Genomic DNA, 22,446 nt, shown 5'->3' on the forward strand with positions numbered 1-22,446 from the left:
AGCAGCTTACTTACAACTAAACTAACTCTCTCTTGATCTCACATGATCAGAATTTAAGAATCATTTTAATGAAGAGGAGGTCCCTGTAACAGTCCCTTTGTCACATCATCAGCACATCAAGGAATTGCCGCAAATGCAAAAACAGTGCCATATGTGGTATTTTATGAAATAATTATACAAAAGGTCTTTATGAATGCAATAGTCTACTAAAGAGTCCAGAGACTTCATCTCCAACAACAACAACTTGTCTGAGAGAAAACATACAAACATAATTTATTTGTGCAACAATGACACATGCCACATATAACTCACAGATTGGCTATGCCATACAGACTTAATACTGTCTAAAACAAAACAAACACATTACCAATAAAAGCATTGGTTCACTGGATGAAGTAGGATTAGGAATACTTATTTAATAATAATGTATGAACATAAAAAATATGAGCTTTGTTATTGCTTAGTCTGAGTATATCCATTGCACAGTACCTTCGCCAACCACTTTAATCAGTTAGTTAGCACCCTCTTGTGGTCACAGTATATTATTGCCTCTGTGGTGAGTTCCCAAACAGCCTGCCCACTCCAGCTCTGTGTTCCACATCCCCTCTCCAGTCACCTGCACTTTCTCTGGATCAAATCTCCAGTAGTGCCGCTCCTTGAAGAAGTACACTTGTCCATCAGGGTGGCTGACGGCTCCGTTGGTCCCCCGGGGGACACCCCTCCAGTCGTCCAGACTGCGGGGGTAGTATGGCTCGGGCCTCAGGGTCCCCAGGTTGAGCACAAAGTAGAGCTGGCCCTTGAACACCACCAGGTGGCCCAGGCGGGGGTAGTAGAAGGCCTGGTCAGGGTGTCCAGGGAGGCCCAGCTCACTGCTCCTCAGGGGGAAGCCCGGGTCCACACCACTGCTGGAGTAACGCCACACTCGCCTACCTGGGGTAAGAAATGCAAGGAGGAAGGTGCTGGTAGTGTGAGATGTGAAATTACAATGTAGCAACACATATATGAGGACACAAACTGAAAAAGCAGTCTGTGTGAAACATTTCTGCGATAATCTGCCTGAACTATAACCCCGACTATGATACAGGACAGTTGTTACTATAACAAGAACAAATCATTTCAGGTACGTTTATTGCTGGGTAACTCGTGTCTTCATTTTCACACTACCTTTGAAAAAGTAGAACTTATTGTCCATCTGAGAGTAAGCAGCTGCCTCAATGGCGAGGGGTAGTCCTGGCCAGCGGTTCTGCAGAGGTAGAGGGGAGCTGGTCTTGCCTGCAGGAGACACAGTCCAGAACAGCCCCCCACGGAATACTAGGCTGGTACCATCTTGGTCTGCAAGGTAATATAAAATGAATTATTTTCAGGAATCAGAGTATATCACCATCTTCAGAAGTCAATGAAGAATTCTCAACCTACTGTTTATGTAATTTGCAAAGAGATTGATTACCTTGTGTCCCAAAACAATCATAGACCAAAATCCACTAGATGGCGCTGTTTACTTGTCATATTTGTCTTGTTCGAAACCTCAAATCTTATCCAAAACTTGCTTCTAGCCTCAAATATGCTAGGTAAGTACAACTTCCAGTCTGGTGACAAAGAGCCATTCATTTCAACGGGGCCTATTTTTTTGTGCCTTTCTAGCATGATCAGATAGTGACCACCAATCAAGTCCTACCCATGGTGAGAGCATCAAAGAATCCCCTGCAGTATGGAGGTGGGGTGGAATCAGGCTTCCAAGTACCACCTTCAGACAGCTCCCAGTCCCGTAGAGCAGAGCTGAACACCTGACCAGGCAACTGGATTACCTGACCGCTCTCTGGCTTCCCTATGGAGAACATTCAATGACAAAAAGAACAGTAGCTTCAGTAATGTACAAGCTTTTCTGACTATACATAATATACATGCATATTCTTCTATGTTACTACAATAGACCAGGTGCATCTGCAAAAAGCTTGACTGATTGATGTATTTCTGACTGTACATTTACAAGTGGAGTACCATTAAAGCTTTCTGCTATGGACAAGTATCCACTGGGCACAGATGTCAGTTCATGATTTACATTGGTTGTGTTGTCAACTAATGTGAATTCAACGTGAAATCAACATAAAATGTCACCATGTCATTGGATTTAGGCTAAAAGCTGGGTAAAAAATGACCAAATTCCCTTATGTTGATGACTTTCTTTTCAAATCAAATCATTTCCCCACGTTGATTCACCGTCATCACATTACATTTTTGGGTTGAAATGACGTAGAAACAATGTTGATTCAACCAGTTTTTGCCTAGTGGGTGCAGATAAGACCTATATGCCTGTTTCACAGCAAGTTTGAGAGGTTACATACACAAAAGACACTAATTGTCAGATTTGGCACGCCATAACATTGCAGAATGGAAAACCCAATGCATCACAGATGAGTGCTGAGATACTGACAGCTGAGCTGCCTTTAAATTTACTGTATTCCAATGCCAAAAGAAGTAAAGAGAGCCAAATGATTTTACAATGCCACTGACTCGCAGACACGTCTCCTTTGATTTGTCTCCAGATGTTGCCCACCCGTTCTGTTTGGAAAACGTTGAGCAAACATTTGTGTAAAGGTCTGATAAAATCGGCATCCCTAAGGAGAGCAAGACAAAACATGGAGAGATAGTTTGTCTGGCTTCTCCCTGTTATACTGTCTAAATGGAAACGTTGATGTGCGAGGAAGTTGCTTGTTTACTTTGGTGTGACCTTGAGAGGATGGGAAAAAACACTGATCAACACTGTCTCCAGCTGCCGGAAGTCTGGCTCTGGGATATAGTGATCTTTGGACATCCCTCTGGGTACAGCATTAGAGCGGTTGGATGGAAAAATGTACATTTAAACAGTAGCCTATGCTACCGTGTGTGATTCCCTGTAATGAATGCACCAGCTTAAGATACACATTTAATATGAAAAGATTCCCTCCTTTAGCTTTCTCAGTTGATGCTTCATATATCACAGGGTGGTCGGGACTGTCGGACACTATGATGTCATGGTGACTGAGAGCACAGCAGATGGTGATGGGTTAAAGAAACGGATGCTGATCTCTAGTCAGATCTGTGGACTAAGTTCAGCGTGAGGTCTCAATGTCATTATATCATCATCTCATCACCCTTGTGTAACCTTGTTCCCTCCTCTACCTGACCACTGACTATTGCCTCCATATGTTCTCGCTCCTCTTCTTCAAGTTCTTCTTCCACTTCAGTGTAACTTTGCTTTGGACTAGGGCCATTTTCTTTGTATAGCAGTAGTTGTCATGTAAAGTGACTGGTTAAAAATAATGTTCAAATTCAAATTGAATTTCAAATAACTTTAATGTTCCTCTCTCAGAGTGGAGTAGGCCTACACACCATAGAGCTGCTGTACAGCAGTGATGTCATCCCAGCTCAGCACCGTGGCTTTCCCCAGCTTCTTGTAGTAGGGACATGAGAGCGTGGCGCACAGGAGAGTGCTCCAAGCCCAGCGTGTGGCCCACCTCGTGGGCAATGACCATGAACAGGTTGTGGCCCTTGTAGCCGTTCAGTGTCCAGCGCTCTGCCATGTCAAAGTGGGCCTCCCCTCGGCATGGGAAGAAGGCATGTGCTAGGGCACCTCCTGGGGGTAAAAACAAAAACATACAGAGGGTTCAGGGGTGGAAGAGAAGCTTCCCAAAACAACCCCTTGCCATACCCCTTCAAACTGTGCAAATCTGAAGGAGCCAGGCAGGTATAAGAAATATGGTAGAAGCTTCTCGACTCTCATTTTCAGGCTAGGTGGAACCATCAACATGTTTCTTATGATTATCTGGTCCGTTAAAATCTGGAAACACTAAAGCGGTAGATGCTAGTGGCTGTTCTCAGACCAGGCAAGAGGGATCTGTAAGCATGTGAACATTGTGACAGCTGAGGCGAGATCTTTCACAGCTGAACCCAATTGATCTTTGGAAATTGCCCTGTTTGAAAATGCATTCTCCCTTCCTTTAGGTAAACTATGAACTGACAGGAATCAGTCAAAATGTCAAACCACTACTAAAAGTGATACTGCTCTGCTCCCCACCTGGACCATCAAAGGCGTTGCCCATGCCGTCGTTGTGGTCCCCCTCGTAGAAGGCCAGCCGGATGTCAGCTGACCCCTGGGTGACCTCTCTGAAGGCCAGGGCCGAAACGTTACTCCACAGCTGGAAAGCGGTGCGTACGGCTAGGGCCACCTGACCCCGAGGGAGGTGGCCAGGCCAGTTCACCACCTGGTAGGTCAGGTGACGCTTGTGCCACCTCTCACCTGCAGGGAGATGAGATAGTGGACTGATGAATATAGAGGAGCAAGGGGGACTCATGACCAAGAAGTGAGATATTATATGAACGTTGAAAAAGAGTAGTTATGGTAAATGAGTCACTAGCACCCACTTTTGGGAGCACTGTTGTGCTGGGTAAGATTCAGATTGTCATTCATGCAGCTGGGAGAGAGGAGTATAAGGGGGAGGGAGAAGGAGACAGAGAGAGATAGAAAGAGGGAGAGGGAAAGAGAAGAGAGAGAGGGACGTTTGCAAATCACAGTAATGGGGATGTGAGTGTTTATTTTTTAACAATAAGGGTGAATCCTTTGGCGAAGTGCAGAGAGAGTAATGTTTATTACATTACTCGTGGTTACAGCAGTGACACAACTTTTAAAAATGTTATCAACTAATTCAGAAGAGCTCTTGCTGTGTAGGATTGGTAGGAGTGCTTGTCTAAGGCAATAAATCAATTATTTTAGTGTCAAAACAACTCCATGCATCTTTGCAATAAAAATAACCTTGTCAATTGACTGCAGCAGATTATTCTTCAATAAGACACATTCACTAAGCAAGGCCACCTCACACGTGTCTGGATAAACGCTGGTTTTTAACAGAGGCACAGACCAGTGGGAAGAGATGGTCTTCTTCACCTGTATGAGCTTAGAGCCAAAGTGTGACGAACACATTTCAAGAGCATGTGTGAAATCGCATAGAGAAGAAAACGCTACAAGGTTGAACCTTTTTGCTAGCACTCCTTGAAAGAAAATGTATCGAGAACAACTCCACAGGACACAAAAAAAAACTCTCAGATCTCAATGTTTACAGTGTGTTCCAGCATGCCTCATTGGTGAGACTAGATGAGCTAAGACTGTTCCAGCATGCCTCATTGGTAAGACGAGATGAGCTAAGACTGTTCCAGAAAGCCTCATTGGTGAGACTAGATGAGCTAAGACTGTTCCAGCAAGCCTCATTGGTGAGACTAGATGAGCTAAGACTGTTCCAGCATGCCTCATTGGTGAGACGAGATGAGCTGTTGGTTCAATCGTTTGCGTCTCTCTGGTACTCGACCAACGAGCCAGTAAGAGCCAGCCCCTGCCTTGACTTCTGCTGGCTGCCTTCACTACTGTACTGTAGATGGACAGATACATATAACTATTCTCCTGTACCTCACTTACATTTGAAAGAATGCCATGTTCTTCCACTTAAAATTCTGTAAAGTTTCATTTGGGACTAAAACTGCCTCTTTGCAGAAACTGTCCTTCAATATCCTGTCCGTGTGTGTAACCCATATTGATGGGATTTCTCTGAAATAGGATTGCTCCAGAGGATCCTGAGCCGTCCTTCCATGGACTCTCCCCCAGCGTCTTTGCACAGGGAGCAGGTGGCAGCTGTCAGGTACAAACTTGCAGCTGGAAAAGTGGGCAGTACGACGCCTGCGTCTGCATTCTTATAGTATTATCCAATCACTTCAGGGGCTGTGTGGAATTACATACTTTTCTCCATCCAGACCACAAACATCAGCACCCGAATACCCCAAAACAGCTCCATTTACCACTGAGCATGTAGGCCTATCTATCACACAGTGGAGATGTGTTGGGCAGTCTCCATATGGCCCTCGGAACATTAAAAACTGTTGTATATCTTAATAATTTAGGCAGTGGTTCTCACAGACTAAAAGGGACTGGGGAGCTCCTTTAAGATGAAATAGGATGTGTGTGCTTCCCACACACAAGTAGAGATTGGAGAATTCCCTGAAGATATTTCAATGGCAGTGTGTGTAGATAGCCTACATACAGATGTAGGACATTATTTTTTTTACCCTGTTGCAGAACATTCCTGCAATGCAGGAAATCTCAAACTTGTAGTGTATTTGAGGTTTAAAAAGGCTTCTAAAGTTTATAAATTGAACTTGAACTTTCAGACTTGTAAATTAATCAAACCCTACAAAAATGTCCATTCATTATAACCACATAATAATTCACATGTCCTGTCGCTGCTGGATTATTTTCCTGCTGTAGCAAACTGGCTCAAATTATGATCCTACATCTGTACTATGCTGGCTCTGATTTACAGCAGTGGAGCCTCCTCAGAGGAGGAAGGGGAGGACCATCCTCATCAGTGAATTTCACGAAAATAAAATAGTGAAACATTGAAAAAACTATCCATTTTAGATAGCTAGCTTTTTCAAGCAGACATTTGCTTCCTGCAACACAAACTCAAAAAAATTCTGGGACACTGTAAAGTCCATGGAGAATAAGAACACCTCCTCCCAGCTGCCCACTGCACTGACGATAGGAAGCATTTCAATAAGCATTTTTCTACGGCTGGCCATGCTTCAACAGCACTGCACCCCCCACAGCAACTCGCCCAACCCTTCCCCATTTCTCCTTCTCCCAAATCCAGTCAGCTGATGTTCTGAAAGAGCGGCAAAATCTGGACCCCTACAAATCAGCCGGGCTAGACAATCTGGATCCTTTCTTTCTAAAATGATCTGCCCAAAATTGTTGCCACCCCTATTACTAGCCTGTTCAAACTCTCTTTCGTGTCATCTGAGATTCCCAAAGATTGGAAAGCAGCTGCGGTCATCCCCCTCTTCAAAGGGGGGGACACTCTTGACCCAAACTGCTACAGACCTATATCTATCCTACCCTGCCTTTCTAAGGTCTTCGAAAGCCAAGTCAACAAGTCAATTACCGACCATTTCGAATCCCACCGCACCTTCTCCGCTATGCAATCTGGTTTCAGAGCTGGTCATGGGTGCACCCCAGCCACGCTCAAGGTCCTAAATGATATCTTAACCGCCATCAATAAGAAACAATACTGTGAAGCCGTATTCATTGACCTGGCCAAGGCTTTCGACTCTGTCAATCACCATATCCTCATCGGCAGACTCGACAGCCTTGGTTTCTCAAATGATTGCCTCACCTGGTTCACCAACTACTTCTCTGTTAGAGTTCAGTGTGTCAAATCGGAGGGTCTGTTGTCCGGGCCTCTGGCAGTCTCTATGGGGGTGCCACAGGGTTCAATTCTTGGACTGACTCTCTTCTCTGTATACATCAATGATGTCGCTCTTGCTGCTGGTGAGTCTCTGATCCACCTCTACGCAGACGACACCATTCTGTTTACTTCTGGCCCTTCTTTGGACACTGTGTTAACAACCCTCCAGGTGAGCTTCAATGCCATACAACTCTCCTTCCGTGGCCTTTAATTGCTCTTAAATACAAGTAAAACTAAATGCATGCTCTTCAACCAATCGCTGCCTGCACCTGCCCAACATCACTACTCTGGACGGCTCTGACTTAGAATATGTGGACAACTACAAATACCTAGGTGTCTGGTTAGACTGTAAACTCTCCTTCCAGACTCACATCAAACATATCCAATTCAAAGTTAAATCTAGAATTGGCTTCCTATTTCGCAACAAAGCATCCTTCACTCATGCTGCCAAACATACCCTTGTAAAACTGACCATCCTACCAATCCTCGACTTCGGCGATGTCATTTACAAAATAGCCTCCAATACCCTACTCAATAAATTGGATGCAGTCTATCACAGTGCCATTCGTTTTGTCACCAAAGCCCCATATACTTGTCACGTTCTGACCTTAGTTCCTTTGTTTTGTCTTTTGTTTTAGTATGGTCAGGGCGTGAGTTGGGTGGGTTGTCTATCTTAGTTTGTCTATGATTTTCTATTTCTGTGTTTGGCCTGGTATGGTTCTCAATCAGAGGCAGCTGCCAATCGTTGTCCCTGATTGAGAACCATATTTAGTTAGCCTGTTTTCCATTGTGTTTTGTGGGTGGTTATTTTCTGTATAGTGTTGTACCTTACAGGACTGTTCGTTGGTTTTTTATTGTTTTGTTTTCAGTGCTCATTAAAATATTTAACATATGAACACTTACCACGCTGCACCTTGGTCCTCCTCTCCTTCCCCAGACGACATGCGTTACAATACTACCCACCACTGCGACCTGTATGCTCTCGTTGGCTGGCCCTCGCTTCATACTCGTCGCCAAACCCACTGGCTCCAGGTCATCTACAAGACCCTGCTAGGTAAAGTCCCCCCTTATCTCAGCTTGCTGGTCACCATAGCAGCACCCACCTGTAGCACGCGCTCCAGCAGGTATATCTCTCTGGTCACCCCCAAAACCAATTCTTCCTTTTCCTCTCTCCTTCCAGTTCTCTGCTGCCAATGACTGGAACGAAGTTCAAAAATCTCTAAAACTGGAAACACTTATCTCCCTCACTAGCTTTAAGCACCAGCTGTCAGAGCAGCTCACAGATTACTGCACCTGTACATAGCCCATCTAAAATTTAGCTCAAACAACTACCGCTTTCCCTACTGTATTTATTTATTTAGCTCCTTTGCACCCCATTATTTCTATCTCTACTTTGCACATTCTTCCACTGCAAATCTACCATTCCAGTGTTTTACTTGCTATATTGTATTTACTTTGCCACCATGGACTTTTTTTGCCTTTACCTCCTTTATCTCACCTCACTTGCTCACATTGTATATAGACTTTCTACTGTATTATTGACTGCATGTTTGTTTTACTCCATGTGTAACTCTGTTGTTGTATGTGTCGAACAGCTTTGCTTTATCTTGGCCAGGTCGCAATTGTAAATGACAACTTGCCTACCTGGTTAAATAAAGGTGAAATAAAAGATAAAACTATGCTATGTCCTGTCATTTCCGGTCACAACTTGCAGGCTTGTTTTCGAGTTGCTGTGCGTTTTGTTGCCAACCTATTTTGCTACCTGACAACTTTACGGTTTTCACTTTTTAATTACCGTTCATATATTTATTTATTTATTTTTCCCTCAACTTTTTCCCTCCGGACGCTTTATCTGGACACGATTCGTCAGGACCTCCAACAGCCGAAGCTAAGTAGTAACATTAACATGATGCCTTCTAATTGCAGCTGCTGTACTCTCCTTACGGCGAGGATAGCTGTGCTGCAAGCCCAGCTTCAGACGCAATCGTTAGGCAAGGGTAATTTCAGTGTAAGGAAAGGATGAAACAGCGTCTGTGTCACCAGTAAGTACAGATAGTAGTATAAATCCCCTGGCACAGTCGCCGCAGCCGGACAACTTTCTCACGGTTTCTGGAAGGAAATGCTGTAGGAACGCTCAACCGGTGTCGCTCATTCAGCCGACAAACTTTCAACCGGTTTTCCCCATTAAGCAGCGGGTCGGAGTCAGAGGCCGAGTCTTCTCTGGTCTCTACTCCTCCCGTTACGGGGTCTGAGACGCCGAAGCTTCCCACCATTAGCTCTGACTTATTGAAAACTCTAGTCATTGGCGACTCCATTACTCGCAGTATTAGACTTAAAGCGAATCATCCAGCGATCATACACTGTTTACCCGGGGGCAGGGCTACCGACGTTAAGGCTAATCTGAAGATGGTGCTGGCTAAAACTGGCGAGTGTAGAGAGTATAGAGATATTGTTATCCACGTCGGCACCAACGATGTTAGGATGAAACAGTCAGATCACCAAGCGCAACATAGCTTCTGCGTGCATATCAGCTAGAAAGATGTGTCTGCATCGAGTAATTGTCTCTGGCCCCCTCCCAGTTAGGGGGAGTGATGAGCTCTACAGCAGAGTCTCACAACTCAATCGCTGGTTGAAAACTGTTTTCTGCCCCTCCCAAAAGATAGAATTTGTAGATAAGTGGCCCTCTTTCTGGGACTCACCCACAAACAGGACCAAGCCTGACCTGCTGAGGAGTGACGGACTCCATCCTAGCTGGAGGGGTGCTCTCATCTTATCTACCAACATAGACAGGGCTCTAACTCCTCTAGCTCCACAATGAAATAGGGTGCAGGCCAGGCAGCAGGCTGCCAGCATAGTGGAGTCTGCCACTAGCACAGTCAGTGTAGTCAGCTCAGCTATCACCATTGAGACCGTGTCTGTGCCTCGACCTAGGTTGGGCAAAACGAAACATGGCGGTGTTCGCCTTAGCAATCTCACTAGGATAAAGACCACCTCCATTCCTGTCATTCCCTTCAAGACTCCCTCTGCCTACCCAAGGACGCCAGAGGACAAAAATCAGTTAACCACCTAACTGAGGATCTCAATTTAACCTTGCGCAATACCCTAGATGCAGTTGCACCCCTAAAAACTAAAAAAATGTCTCATAAGAAACTAGCTCCCTGGTACACAGAAAATACCCGAGCTCTGAAGCAAGCTTCCAGAAAATTGGAACGGAAATGGCGCCACACCAAACTGGAAGTCTTCCGACTAGCTTGGAAGGACGGTACCGCGCAGTACCGAAGAGCCCTTACTGCTGCTCGATCATCCTATTTTTCTAACTTAATTGAGGAAAATAAGAACAATCCGAAATTCCTTTTTGATACTGTCGCAAAGCTAACTAAAAAGCAGCATTCCCCAAGAGAGGATGACTTTCACTTTAGCAGTGATAAATTCATGAACTTCTTTGAGGAAAAGATTATGATTATTAGAAAGCAAATTATGGACTCCTCTTTAAACCTGCGTATTCCTCCAAACCTCAGTTGTCCTGAGTCTGCACAACTCTGCCAGGACCTAGGATCAAGAGAGACGCTCAAGTGTTTTAGTACTATATCTCTTGACACAATGATGAAAATAATCATGGCCTCTAAACCTTCAAGCTGCATACTGGACCCTATTCCAACTAAACTACTGAAAGAGCTGCTTCCTGTGCTTGGCCCTCCTATGTTGAACATAATAAACGGCTCTCTATCCACTGGATGTGTACCAAACTCACTAAAAGTGGCAGTAATAAAGCCTCTCTTGAAAAAGCCAAACCTTGACCCAGAAAATATAAAAAACTATCGGCCTATATCGAATCTTCCATTCCTCTCAAAATTTTTAGAGAAGGCTGTTGCGCAGCAACTCACTGCTTTCCTGAAGACAAACAATGTATACAAAATGCTTCAGTCTGGTTTTAGACCCCATCATAGCACTGAGACGGCACTTGTGAAGGTGGTAAATGACATTTTAATGGCATCGGACCGAGGCTCTGCATCTGTCCTCGTGCTCCTAGACCTTAGTGCTGCTTTTGATACCATCGATCACCACATTCTTTTGGAGAGATTGGAAACCCAAATTGGTCTACACGGACATGTTCTGGCCTGGTTTAGATCTTATCTGTCGGAAAGATATCAGTTTGTCTCTGTGAATGGTTTGTCCTCTGACAAATCAACTGTAAATTTCGGTGTTCCTCAAGGTTCCGTTTTAGGACCACTATTGTTTTCACTATATATTTTACCTCTTGGGGATGTTATTCAAAAACATAATGTAAACTTTCACTGCTATGCGGATGACACACAGCTGTACATTTCAATGAAACATGGTGAAGCCCCAAAATTGCCCTCGCTAGAAGCATGTGTTTCAGACATAAGGAAGTGGATGGCTGCAAACTTTCTACTATTAAACTCGGACAAAACAGAGATGCTTGTTCTAGGTCCCAAGAAACAAAGAGATCTTCTGTTGAATCTGACAATTAATCTTAATGGTTGTACAGTCGTCTCAAATAAAACTGTGAAGGACCTCTGCGTTACTCTGGACCCTGATCTCTCTTTTGAAGAACATATCAAGACCATTTTGAGGACAGCTTTTTTCCATCTACGTAACATTGCAAAAATCAAACTTTCTGTCCAAAAATGATGCAGAAAAATGAATCCATGCTTTTGTCACTTCTAGGTTAGACTACTGCAATGCTCTATTTTCCGGCTACCCGGATAAAGCACTAAATAAACTTCAGTTAGTGCTAAATACGGCTGCTAGAATCCTGACTAGAACCAAAAAATGTGATCATATTACTCCAGTGCTAGCGTCTCTTCACTGGCTTCCTGTCAAAGCAAGGGCTGATTTCAAGGTTTTACTGCTAACCTACAAAGCATTACATGGGCTTGCTCCTACCTATCTCTCTGATTTGGTCCTGCCGTACATACCTACACGTACGCTACGGTCACAAGACGCAGGCCTCCTAATTGTCCCTAGAATTTCTAAGCAAACAGCTGGAGGCAGGGCTTTCTCCTATAGAGCTCCATTTTTATGGAACGGTCTGCCTACCCATGTCAGAGACGCAAACTCGGTCGCAACCTTTAAGTCTTTACTGAAGACTCATCTCTTCAGTGGGTCATATGATTGAGTGTAGTCTGGCCCAGGAGTGGGAAGGTGAACGGAAAGGCTCTGGAGCAACGAACCGCCCTTGCTGTCTCTGCCTGGCCGGTTCCCCTCTTTCCACTGGGATTCTCTGCCTCTAACCCTATTACAGGGGCTGAGTCACTGGCTTACTGGGGCTCTCTCATGCCGTCCCTGGAGGGGGTGCGTCACCTGAGTGGGTTGATTCACTGTTGTGGTCATCCTGTCTGGGTTGGCGCCCCCCCCTTGGGTTGTGCCGTGGCGGAGATCTTTGTGGGCTATACTCAGCCTTGTCTCAGGATGGTAAGTTGGTGGTTGAAGATATCCCTCTAGTGGTGTGGGGGCTGTGCTTTGGCAAAGTGGGTGGGGTTATATCCTTCCTGTTTGGCCCTGTCCGGGGGTGTCCTCGGATGGGGCCACAGTGTCTCCTGACCCCTCCTGTCTCAGCCTCCAGTATTTATGCTGCAGTAGTTTATGTGTCGGGGGGCTGGGGTCAGTTTGTTATATCTGGAGTACTTCTCCTGTCCTATTCGGTGTCCTGTGTGAATCTAAGTGTGCGTTCTCTAATTCTCTCCTCTCTTTCTTTCTCTCTCTCGGAGGACCTGAGCCCTAGGACCATGCCCCAGGACTACCTGACATGATGACTCCTTGCTGTCCCCAGTCCACCTGGCCATGCTGCTGTTCCAGTTTCAACTGACCTGAGCCCTAGGACCATGCCCCAGGACTACCTGACATGATGACTCCTTGCTGTCCCCAGTCCACCTGGCCATGCTGCTGCTCCAGTTTCAACTTCCACCTGACTGTGCTGCTGCTCCAGTTTCACCTCACTTCCACCTCACTGTTCTGCCTTATTATTATTCGACCATGCTGGTCTTTTATGAACATTTGAACATCTTGTCCATGTTCTGTTATAATCTCCACCCGGCACAGCCAGAAGAGGACTGGCCACCCCACATAGCCTGGTTCCTCTCTAGGTTTCTTCCTAGGTTTTGGCCTTTCTAGGGAGTTTTTCCTAGCCACCGTGCTTCTACACCTGCATTGCTTGCTGTTTGGGGTTTTAGGCTGGGTTTCTGTACAGCACTTTGAGATATCAGCTGATGTACGAAGGGCAATATAAATAAATTTGATTTGATTTGCTAAATATATTCACGTCACCAAATAATTGAATAAAACACTGTTTTGCCATGAAGGTCAACAGTAGCCTTAACAACACTCTGTAGGGTAGCACCATGGCATTGCTGGAGGACAGCTAGCTTCTGTCCTCCTCTGGGTACATTGACTTCAATACAAAACCTAGGAGGCTCATGGTTCTCACCGCCTTCCATAGATTTACACAGAAATGATGACCAATTTCAGAGGACGTCCTCCAACCTATCAGAGCTCTTGCAGCATGAACTGACATGTTGTCCACCCAGTCAAAGGATCAGAGAATTAATCCAGCTTCCGAGTGGCGCAGCGGTCTAAGGCTCTGCATCTTAGTGTTAGAGGTGCCACTACAGTCCCTGGTTAGATTCCAGACTGTATCACGTCCGGCCATGATTGGGAGTCCAATAGGGCGGCGCACAATTGGCCCACGCTGTTAGGGTTTGGTCAGGGTAGGCTGTCATTGTAAATAAGAATTTGTTCTTAACTGACTGTCCTTGTTAAATAAAAAAATTAAAAACATTAAAAGCATAAGCTACATCTAGCTAGCACTCTAGTGCATAAAATGTGGTGAGTAGTTTACTCAAAGAGAGAGAAAGACAATGGAACAGTTTTGAACAAATTAATTTCTTCCAAAATTAAGGAGAAGCGAGAGAGAGAGAATGAAAGAGAGAGCTAGCTATATTTTGTAGTATATACTTTTTAAACTTTCACTTACTTAGCTAGCATCGAATGCAGCTACAGTAGCTAGTTTACCCTACTCAAACACCTGGTTCAAACAGAGAGAGATGCTATGTTAGCTAGCTGGCTATGGCTATCCAACACTGGAACTATTCCAAGTCAAGGTAAGCTTTAGGTTTTATAAATGTATTGCCACCAGGGCCTGCTGGTGTAACTGCTAAACTGCTTGCTGTTGACTGTACACTGTACTGCATGATTGTAGCGGGTTTACTAATGCATTAGTTCTAGTAGCTATGTTGACTATGATGTGACAATGATGTACAGTAGGCTGTGTGTGGTTAGCGATATGAAGGTTTGGCTTAAAGGTTTTTTCCACCTGTTCACAGACAGCTGATGTGTTGTGCACTGAAGTCCACAAGGGAAAAGGAGAGCGCGTAGATAGATACCAGAAGGAATAATATATACAAGGAGCCGTTGTATGTGGCTGGTATGAAAGTGAACTGTGTTTGTATGCGTGTATTCATTGTGCCAATTCTGTTGAAAAACATTTCTTAAACGGAAGAAAACGGAACGAAATGGGGATAAACATATGTACATTTCTTTGCAACTGTTGGACTAATGATTACATCATCTAGATGCTGTCAAGATGTGTGCAAGGCGTTATTAAATGGGTCACTGTCTGTCACCTTGATTACTCAAAATTCTCTCAACCTGTGCACCTACATTGTAAACTTTCATTCAACCTCATGATGGGTACAGGGAGAATTGTAGCATCATGTAGTAGCCTAAACCTATGGATGTTACATTGAGCTGGGTGAATGGAATATGAATGACAGTCATCCAATATGCTGTTATAGAAATAAGGCCATGTTCATAAGAAAAAAAACGGCATGATCCCCCCCCCCCACTGATTTACAGTTTGTAGTGAACTCCCTAACAGAGATCAACCACAGAAAGCACATGGCCATGGATGTTGACTGCCACTACAGAGTCCTTCAGTGGAGCTCTCAAAGCCCATTTTGGGACTGATTCAAGGAAAATCAGCCTGGGATTTGAGACTCCCTGTCTAACAATTGATAACCCCCTAAAACAGAATTTGGTCATTGAGGAAACCAACAGGGCAGCTTGCCATTGGGAGTCATTGAGCAAACAACAATGTTATGACCTCAATAAATGGTAATAGTTGATTAGATGATCATTTAATTAAGGATGCAGTATCGAGTCACGGTCCAGCTGATGAGATTAGTTAGCCTGACAACATGTTTGACCTCTCCATTCTAGACAATAAAATCACATTGGCATTGCTATATCAGTCTATTCTTGAAATATGACCTGTATAATCAAGTCCATCTGTATGGGCCAACTACATTTCAATCAATCATTTGATCTTCAAGGAAGGAATAAAAAAGGAGTAATATCTAGGAGGTTGGTTTGAAGTTGGCCAGAAGTGAGCCCAAATCAGCTAAAGGAGGTCCATGGATTGGCCACTAACCTAGCTGGCTATGGCGCTTCCTGCGTAGACGCTGTCCACTGTTAGGTTTGGTCAGACCTCCATGGAAGATCCTGTTGACCTTCTGTGCCCAGGCCTGCTGGCCCCTGTCATCCCTCACCCCACACCTGGGCTCTGCCATCTGGTGCCGTGTGTCACTGTCCAGACGCCCAGTGACTGGCAGGTGGGTGAGCCACTGGAACTCCCTGAGAGGCAGACAGAGGAGAGATGGATGAATGATAAAAGAAGAGTGAACGGCAAACAAAGATCGGAGAGCACATCCAGAGAGCAAGTAGAATCAAAAAGTTGCAAACCCGGAAGAAGTTATGTAATCAATACAGCACTTTACCAGTAATCCACATGTGATGATGGTAGTGAGTGTTCTTTACAACTGAAATCAAACCTTCAAATCACATTTTATTAGTCACATACACATATTGAGCATTGCAGGTGTAGCGAAATGGTTGTGTTCCTAGCTCTAAAAGGAAATGGTTGTGTTCCTAGCTCTAAAAGGAAATGGTTGTGTTCCTAGCTCTAAAAGGAAATGGTTGTGTTCCTAGCTCTAAAAGGAAATGGTTGTGTTCCTAGCTCTAAAAGGAAATGGTTGTGTTCCTAGCTCTAAAAGGAAATGGTTGTGTTCCTAGCTCTAAAAGGAAATGGTTGTGTTCCTAGCTCTAAAAGGACAGTAATATCTAACAATACACACAAATCTAAAAAGTAAAATAAGGAAATGAAGAAATATAGACTATGTATTGTGAGGGTTCAGTGACCAGCCGGAGGAAGACAACATGACAGCACCCTCCTCAGGGGATAGGTACTCAGTGTAAAGCCAATTAGTACAGTACACACCTGAGCCCACTGATTAGCTGGGTGTCTCCCTCTATATAGGTGTGCCAGGAGATGAGCTCGAAGTGGATTAGGAGCAGACACGGGGACTGGTGAGGATGTCGGACTTGCCTACCTCAGAGAAAGGGGCGTCATCTGATGCACCTTGGCTCTACGTTAAACAAGGCAGGCTATAGATAGAGGGAAGCATGTGTAGACAATAGTCTAAAGAGAAGGGAGCCGTTTGTTGTTTTGTGTTCCCTTTTTGGCCACGGCCTTTTGGTCAGCTGCTTAGTTTAGGTTTATTTTTTACGCTGTTTCAGAGTTGGACGCTACCTTATACTGGAATTATTTTGTCGGGCGAAAGAACCCGTTGAGTGACAATACAAAAGAAGAGGAACTACAACCACTGCCTCCGGTCTGTTCAATTCATGCCTCCCGCCTGTGTTAAGGTGTTTCGGTCTTGCTGATCCGTCACACTATATATATGTGTGTGTGTGTGTGGTGTATATATGAGGAATACGTACAATAGTATATGTACAGCAATAGTTAAATACGATGGCCTTGACTGGAATACAGCATATACATATGAAGTGGGTAAAACAGTATGTAAACATTCCACTGTTCCATTGAAGGTTCTAAACCTGCTGAGCATGGGGGTAATGCATCGTCTAGCTCTTCATTAGTGTCAAATGCGTGTAGTTTAAATATCAGCATAAATAATCGGTGTCATATCACCTGGATAAATACCAGGCTCTGGTGGCAGACTTTTACTTCCATTAGGGAAACCAAGCTTTTGCTTTGTGATAGAAAATAAACATGCAATACATTTCGATAAATCTTTTAAATGAGTTAGGCTTTTCTTCTCCAAATATTCAGTAACTCACAGTGCAACTGTGAAAACAGACGTGTGCTTGCTTTTTCACTCAAGCACAACTGGGGAATGGGACACACTTTTGGTAAAGCTGTCAACATTTTCCCAGAACTTAAAGTTTTTTCTCAGATTTGACATTCTGAGAAATTAGTGAGTACACAAAGTCAATGAAAAATGTACATGGCATATTCTGTAACAACCAATACATTGTAATCAATCATTGACCACACTCGATTAAAAATGTCCCTAATTTCCCATTATTACTGTAAAGTGCTCTTTCTGGTAGGTTAAAAGATGCCAGCCTTGTTGTACCTGAGAGCTGTGTTGACCTCAGTATCATTGTGTTGGTGACTCTCCTCCTCAAGGTATCCATACTTCTCCAGAAAAGTCTATACAGGAAAACAGAACATATAAATTCAGAATGTGTATCACACTCTCTCCTGGACCATAGACTATGTTCAAGGAAAGGGAACAAATCAATTGGGGTAAATTGAGCCAAAGGGTTAAGTTTAGCCACCCTTTTTCTAGGAAACTATACATAAAATTCATCATTTGACCAAATATTTAAGAAAAGATTGTCATTTCAAGGAGCCTGTGAAGGAATACGCCATATGGAAAAAGTGGTAAGGAAGTTAGGTCCATGATGCTTGTATCTTAACCAAAGTAGATCATTTTAAGATTGTTCTATACATTAGTTGGGGTCTATATGAGGTCCTAAAGCCAGCATGAAATTGCATCCTTGTAGCTGTGTGGGCTAATATAGTCAAAATGTTTGCCTTGGGGTAAGTTGAGCCAATAGCCATGGGATAAGTTAAGCCAATAGGAAGTTTAGCAAATGTAAGTGTTTTCTTCCCAGGCGTAATGGAAATCATATGATTTGAGGTAACAACAGGGCCTGGCCTATGTTAAAGGTGTGACAAAAGTACAAAGTGTTTGTTAAAACATGCTTAAAACGTGATTATGTTGAATTGTGTTTGGAAAATAAAGATAGACATGGTTTTAAAAAGGTAGTGGTAATATTTAATTCAGTATAGAAATGTGTGAAATGTATTTTTTTGGACAAGCTTTGTTTTCAAAACTGAGTAGATTTTTGAGGATTTCCATGGATACACAACATCCTGAAATATATGTATGTTAGATGGAGTGATGGTGAATGTAAAAACAGCTCAACTTTCCCCACTCTCCCCTACAAAGTATTTTAGTAATTTGTAGACTCCAACACTTGAATGATTTAAAATACCATGGTCAAGACAGCCTGAAGGGGAGAGAGGGAAGCATTGGGCTGGTATAAAAAAACCTGAAACATCATCAAGCACTGAGTGAATGCAGTGGAGGACTCAAATTAGGGGTAAGTGGTCTTAGAATCATTATAGCAGATGCCAACACCAGAGATGCCATTGAGAAGTTTCACACCGCTGTCAGAGATGTTTGGTGGGGGAACAACCCATCATACTTTTCTATGATTGGATTGATTAGGCCCTGAGGGCCTCCAGCCAGTGCTGTTCCCATGAGCAGCTGGGAGCGAGCAGAGTGCATTGTGGGATGTGGCACTCAGGCCCACTTCTGCAGCTGGGTGATGATACGCGGCACTCCCCTGGGCCTTCCGTGGCCCAGGTCCCTTAAATGGATGCCTAATGGAAACCAGCCAGCACAGCTGGATAGAGACTAGGGAGAGCGCCTCTGCATTAGAGTGGAACTCCACAGACCATTTTAATTGCAAAGAAAACCAGACGGGTTGAATTGACTGGGTAGTCTTGGGTTTTGAATGAGGCTTGATCTAAAGCATGCTAGATGATACAGAGTTTCAACAGACAAATACAATGGACCATTGGTAGATCAGAGTGCCAGGGCATGGATCTAAAATTAAAATTCAGCCCGGCAAATGAGTCAGTTCTCTGTTGTTCACTATACTCTTCGTAATTTTTGTGACAAACTATAAAAGTGGAAAATGGGCTGTACTGTACTGGGAAAATTTAGGAATAAGGCTACAATTAGGCTAAACCACAAAGAGCTCACAATGTAGCCTACTTTGTTGATCAAAAGCTCAATTCCCAATAAAGGAATGACAGTTGTGTGAAGTAAAGAACCATGAAACTGGGACCGACATTTTACGACGCAATGCAGACGTAAAGAATGAAAACGGAGCCATTCAATCTTGTCGTCTCTATGAGTAAGAGAACCAAAGGTTGACATTTTCCAAGCTTCCACAAATACAGACCCTTAGAAGTTTTGAAGCAGAAAAATAGCTACTTGTTGGTAATACAAACCCTCAATTCACAGGCTTTGTTTCCAGTTAGACACTTATTGTGCTTTAAACAAGATGAAGGCTTCTTCGGTGGAAGGATGCTCAGTGGAAGAAAACATTCCTCCAGCAGGAGAGGCCTACAATTCCTGTTGCCACTTGCCTCCTAGTTTACACCAACACAATGAGCCTTTCACTTGACTTTCACTATCTGGAAGGTGAACAACCATAGGTCAAATGGAACAGAAAGCTCATGACCCCTTCAACCTCAAATAGAGTTCAGTGTTGTTTCAGACATCAGAGTTCTTTGTCAATTACTTATTTCAACAGAAGTGCATGACAATGACAGTGAAGTGTGCAATCATGGACAATAGAAACTCAAAACAAAAGAGGGGACAGGGGAATAAGTCAATTGGATTGTGTGGGAAGTATCACAGAACAAGAGAAGTGACCAGTATCACACATTTAACAATCCTAAATGAATCAAAACTCTACAATTCCAGAAGCATATCTGTAGTCAATATATGGAGACAATAAGTCCACAAGTAAACCTCATCTAAAGGAGTCTACGCCTGGCAACAGTTTGTTGATTTGAGTGTTCCTGTGTATACAACATGGTCTCTTGGAAACTTGTATTATTCTGTAGCTAAATCTGTGACACTCCATTTAGTATGATATTACATTACTTTAGGTTACATTATGAATGGAATAGCGATCGTACATTATCATACGCATTATAAGACTTAGAGTATCATATGTCTTAGCTGGTTGTACAATCGCATACAAATTGGGTGATGTAACTTAACATATGTCTTGTATTACGTATAGTATTCTACGTCTTTCTCTGAGAGCAGGTTGCTTGTTGCGCCCTAACAACAAAGGGGAGAATTTATGGGGAGAATTTACGTTGGTGGTTAGGTGAATTGTCTTAAGTTTAGAATAAGGGTTAGGTGAAGGGTTAGCTAAAATTCTACAGTTGACCTGATGCGACTCGAACATGCAACCTTTGGATTGCTAGATGGTCGCGGATTACACCTACCCATCCTCCCCGACCAACCTCCCTACTTTCATTTCTGTCTATAGTAACTAGACCATTAGTAGGTATCATACTAATCATTCTGAGGTGCTCAGAAATACATAAAGTATGTTTCGTATGGCTCGGCGGCCAGGCTGGTGTACGACAAGCATTTCTCTAAGGCGAAGGTACTCTCCCAGAACATCATCAAAGGATTTATATGCCCTATACCCATAAAGTAGTAGGTTGCCTGTTGTGTAAACATCATGCTGCCCCTGAACAAGGCAGTTAACCCACTGTTCCTAGGCTGTCATTGAAAATAAGAATTTGTTCTTAACTGACTTGCCTAGTTAAATAAAGGTAAAATAAATAAATAAATGTTAAACGGCACCACATCTAAAGACAGACCCATGTTGTGGTGAAACATAATGAACATATACATGTGTTTGTGCTAAGCAGGCTGCACAGTCATCCAAATGAGCCCTGGTCACAATACTAGTGGCCCTCCATTTTCTTATCCCATGTTACCCATGTCATGTGTTTGGGACTAAGGGTGTGTAGAGCCAGGGCAACAGGGTACAATGTTGGACTGGAGGGGAGGCCAGGGGAGGAATCCAAAGGGCAGATTTACAGAGAGTTAAGGTCAGGGAAGCCAGGCAAGCTGGGGTCAGGAACAACTTCGGTTTTGTGTGCAAAGTCATAATAGTCTGACTGGGTCAACTAACCCTGAGCTCTGCTACGTGGTAAAGCCTTGCTGAGAGTTATCCAAGCAGTGAGGGAATCAAAGTAACTGCCAGAGTTAAGATAACATGCCTCATACATAGCCTAGTTATCACATACAGTAATGTGCTTCCAATAAAAACAACTCTCAGTAATAGAAATGATAGAATTTTGAATAAGAGTAAGACATGAGGAAGAAGTGGGGAAAGTATTGGGTGAAACTGTAATGACAGGAAAGTAAATGGCAGTATAATACCCGTTGCCTTCTTCAAACAATTGAGCATCATTTATTACACTCAAAAGTGAAAGCTAGTCCTTGCCATAATTCATGATTTCCCAGGTAATTTGCATAACCTACCTCAGCACTAGTCTCAGGTGTTGACGGGAGATTTAGCAGCACAGGTGAGCCAACGGTAACGGTTGCCTTCAACGTGAGCAGCACACAAGAAAGTTGCAACACGAATGTCCTCAAAGTTTTCTCAGGTAAAATGTTCATCTTGCCGACAACGACAACGCAAGTCCTCATACTTGGCCACGTTAAATGATTGACATACGTGTTGACAAAATATCCTGAAAGACATTAATTTGATATCGAGATGTCTACATTTCGCCGTCTGTATCTGGCGCCACCCTGCGAGGAGTCTGCTCAGAGACACCGCCTCCAAAATGTAATGATGTGCCTCGTTTCCAACAGAATTACAACTTCAGTCTTGGGACTAAATATGGAGTTCCATAGCTGCATTCGAGTTAGATTAATAACGCCTGTGACGTCCTGGAAAGAAAGGTTGGTAGCACCTGACCTTACAGCAGGAAATAAAGAAGTAATAACGTGGTAATAATTAGTGTGCCTGCTGAATAGTACTATTCCTCATACTAAACTACATACTATAGCTGAAGCCAGTGCACGCACGCACACATTTTCTTGAAGAAATACCTTTCTACACTTTACTACTTCTAAAATAAGTTAATATTTCCCGATGTATTAAAGATAACAAAAACAGTGTTATTATTTGTTCAAAATGTGTTAATCAGTTATTGTTATTTCTGGTTTTATTA

General features: G+C 43.5%; 1 protein-coding gene and 1 long non-coding RNA gene across 2 annotated transcripts; one reads left to right on the forward strand and one right to left on the reverse strand.

Moving 5' to 3' along the window:
* Window positions 1–140: 140 nt before the first annotated feature.
* On the reverse strand, window positions 141–22,077 carry LOC115105490 (matrix metalloproteinase-28-like). The gene is given in 9 exon segments (XM_029627598.2): window positions 141–930; window positions 1,165–1,332; window positions 1,676–1,825; window positions 3,370–3,443; window positions 3,445–3,613; window positions 4,055–4,276; window positions 15,718–15,920; window positions 17,726–17,802; window positions 21,749–22,077. Coding segments are annotated over 9 exon segments (1,629 nt in total). The 5' UTR covers window positions 21,917–22,077; the 3' UTR covers window positions 141–532.
* Window positions 4,097–14,916, forward strand: LOC135563803 (uncharacterized). The gene is made up of 4 exons (XR_010460535.1): window positions 4,097–4,185; window positions 5,585–5,666; window positions 8,206–8,322; window positions 9,139–14,916. It is a non-coding gene; the product is annotated as an uncharacterized LOC135563803 (long non-coding RNA).
* Window positions 22,078–22,446: the final 369 nt, after the last annotated feature.

This window comes from Oncorhynchus nerka, linkage group LG22 (assembly GCF_034236695.1).
Source record: "Oncorhynchus nerka isolate Pitt River linkage group LG22, Oner_Uvic_2.0, whole genome shotgun sequence".
NCBI classification, from domain to species: domain Eukaryota; kingdom Metazoa; phylum Chordata; class Actinopteri; order Salmoniformes; family Salmonidae; genus Oncorhynchus; species Oncorhynchus nerka.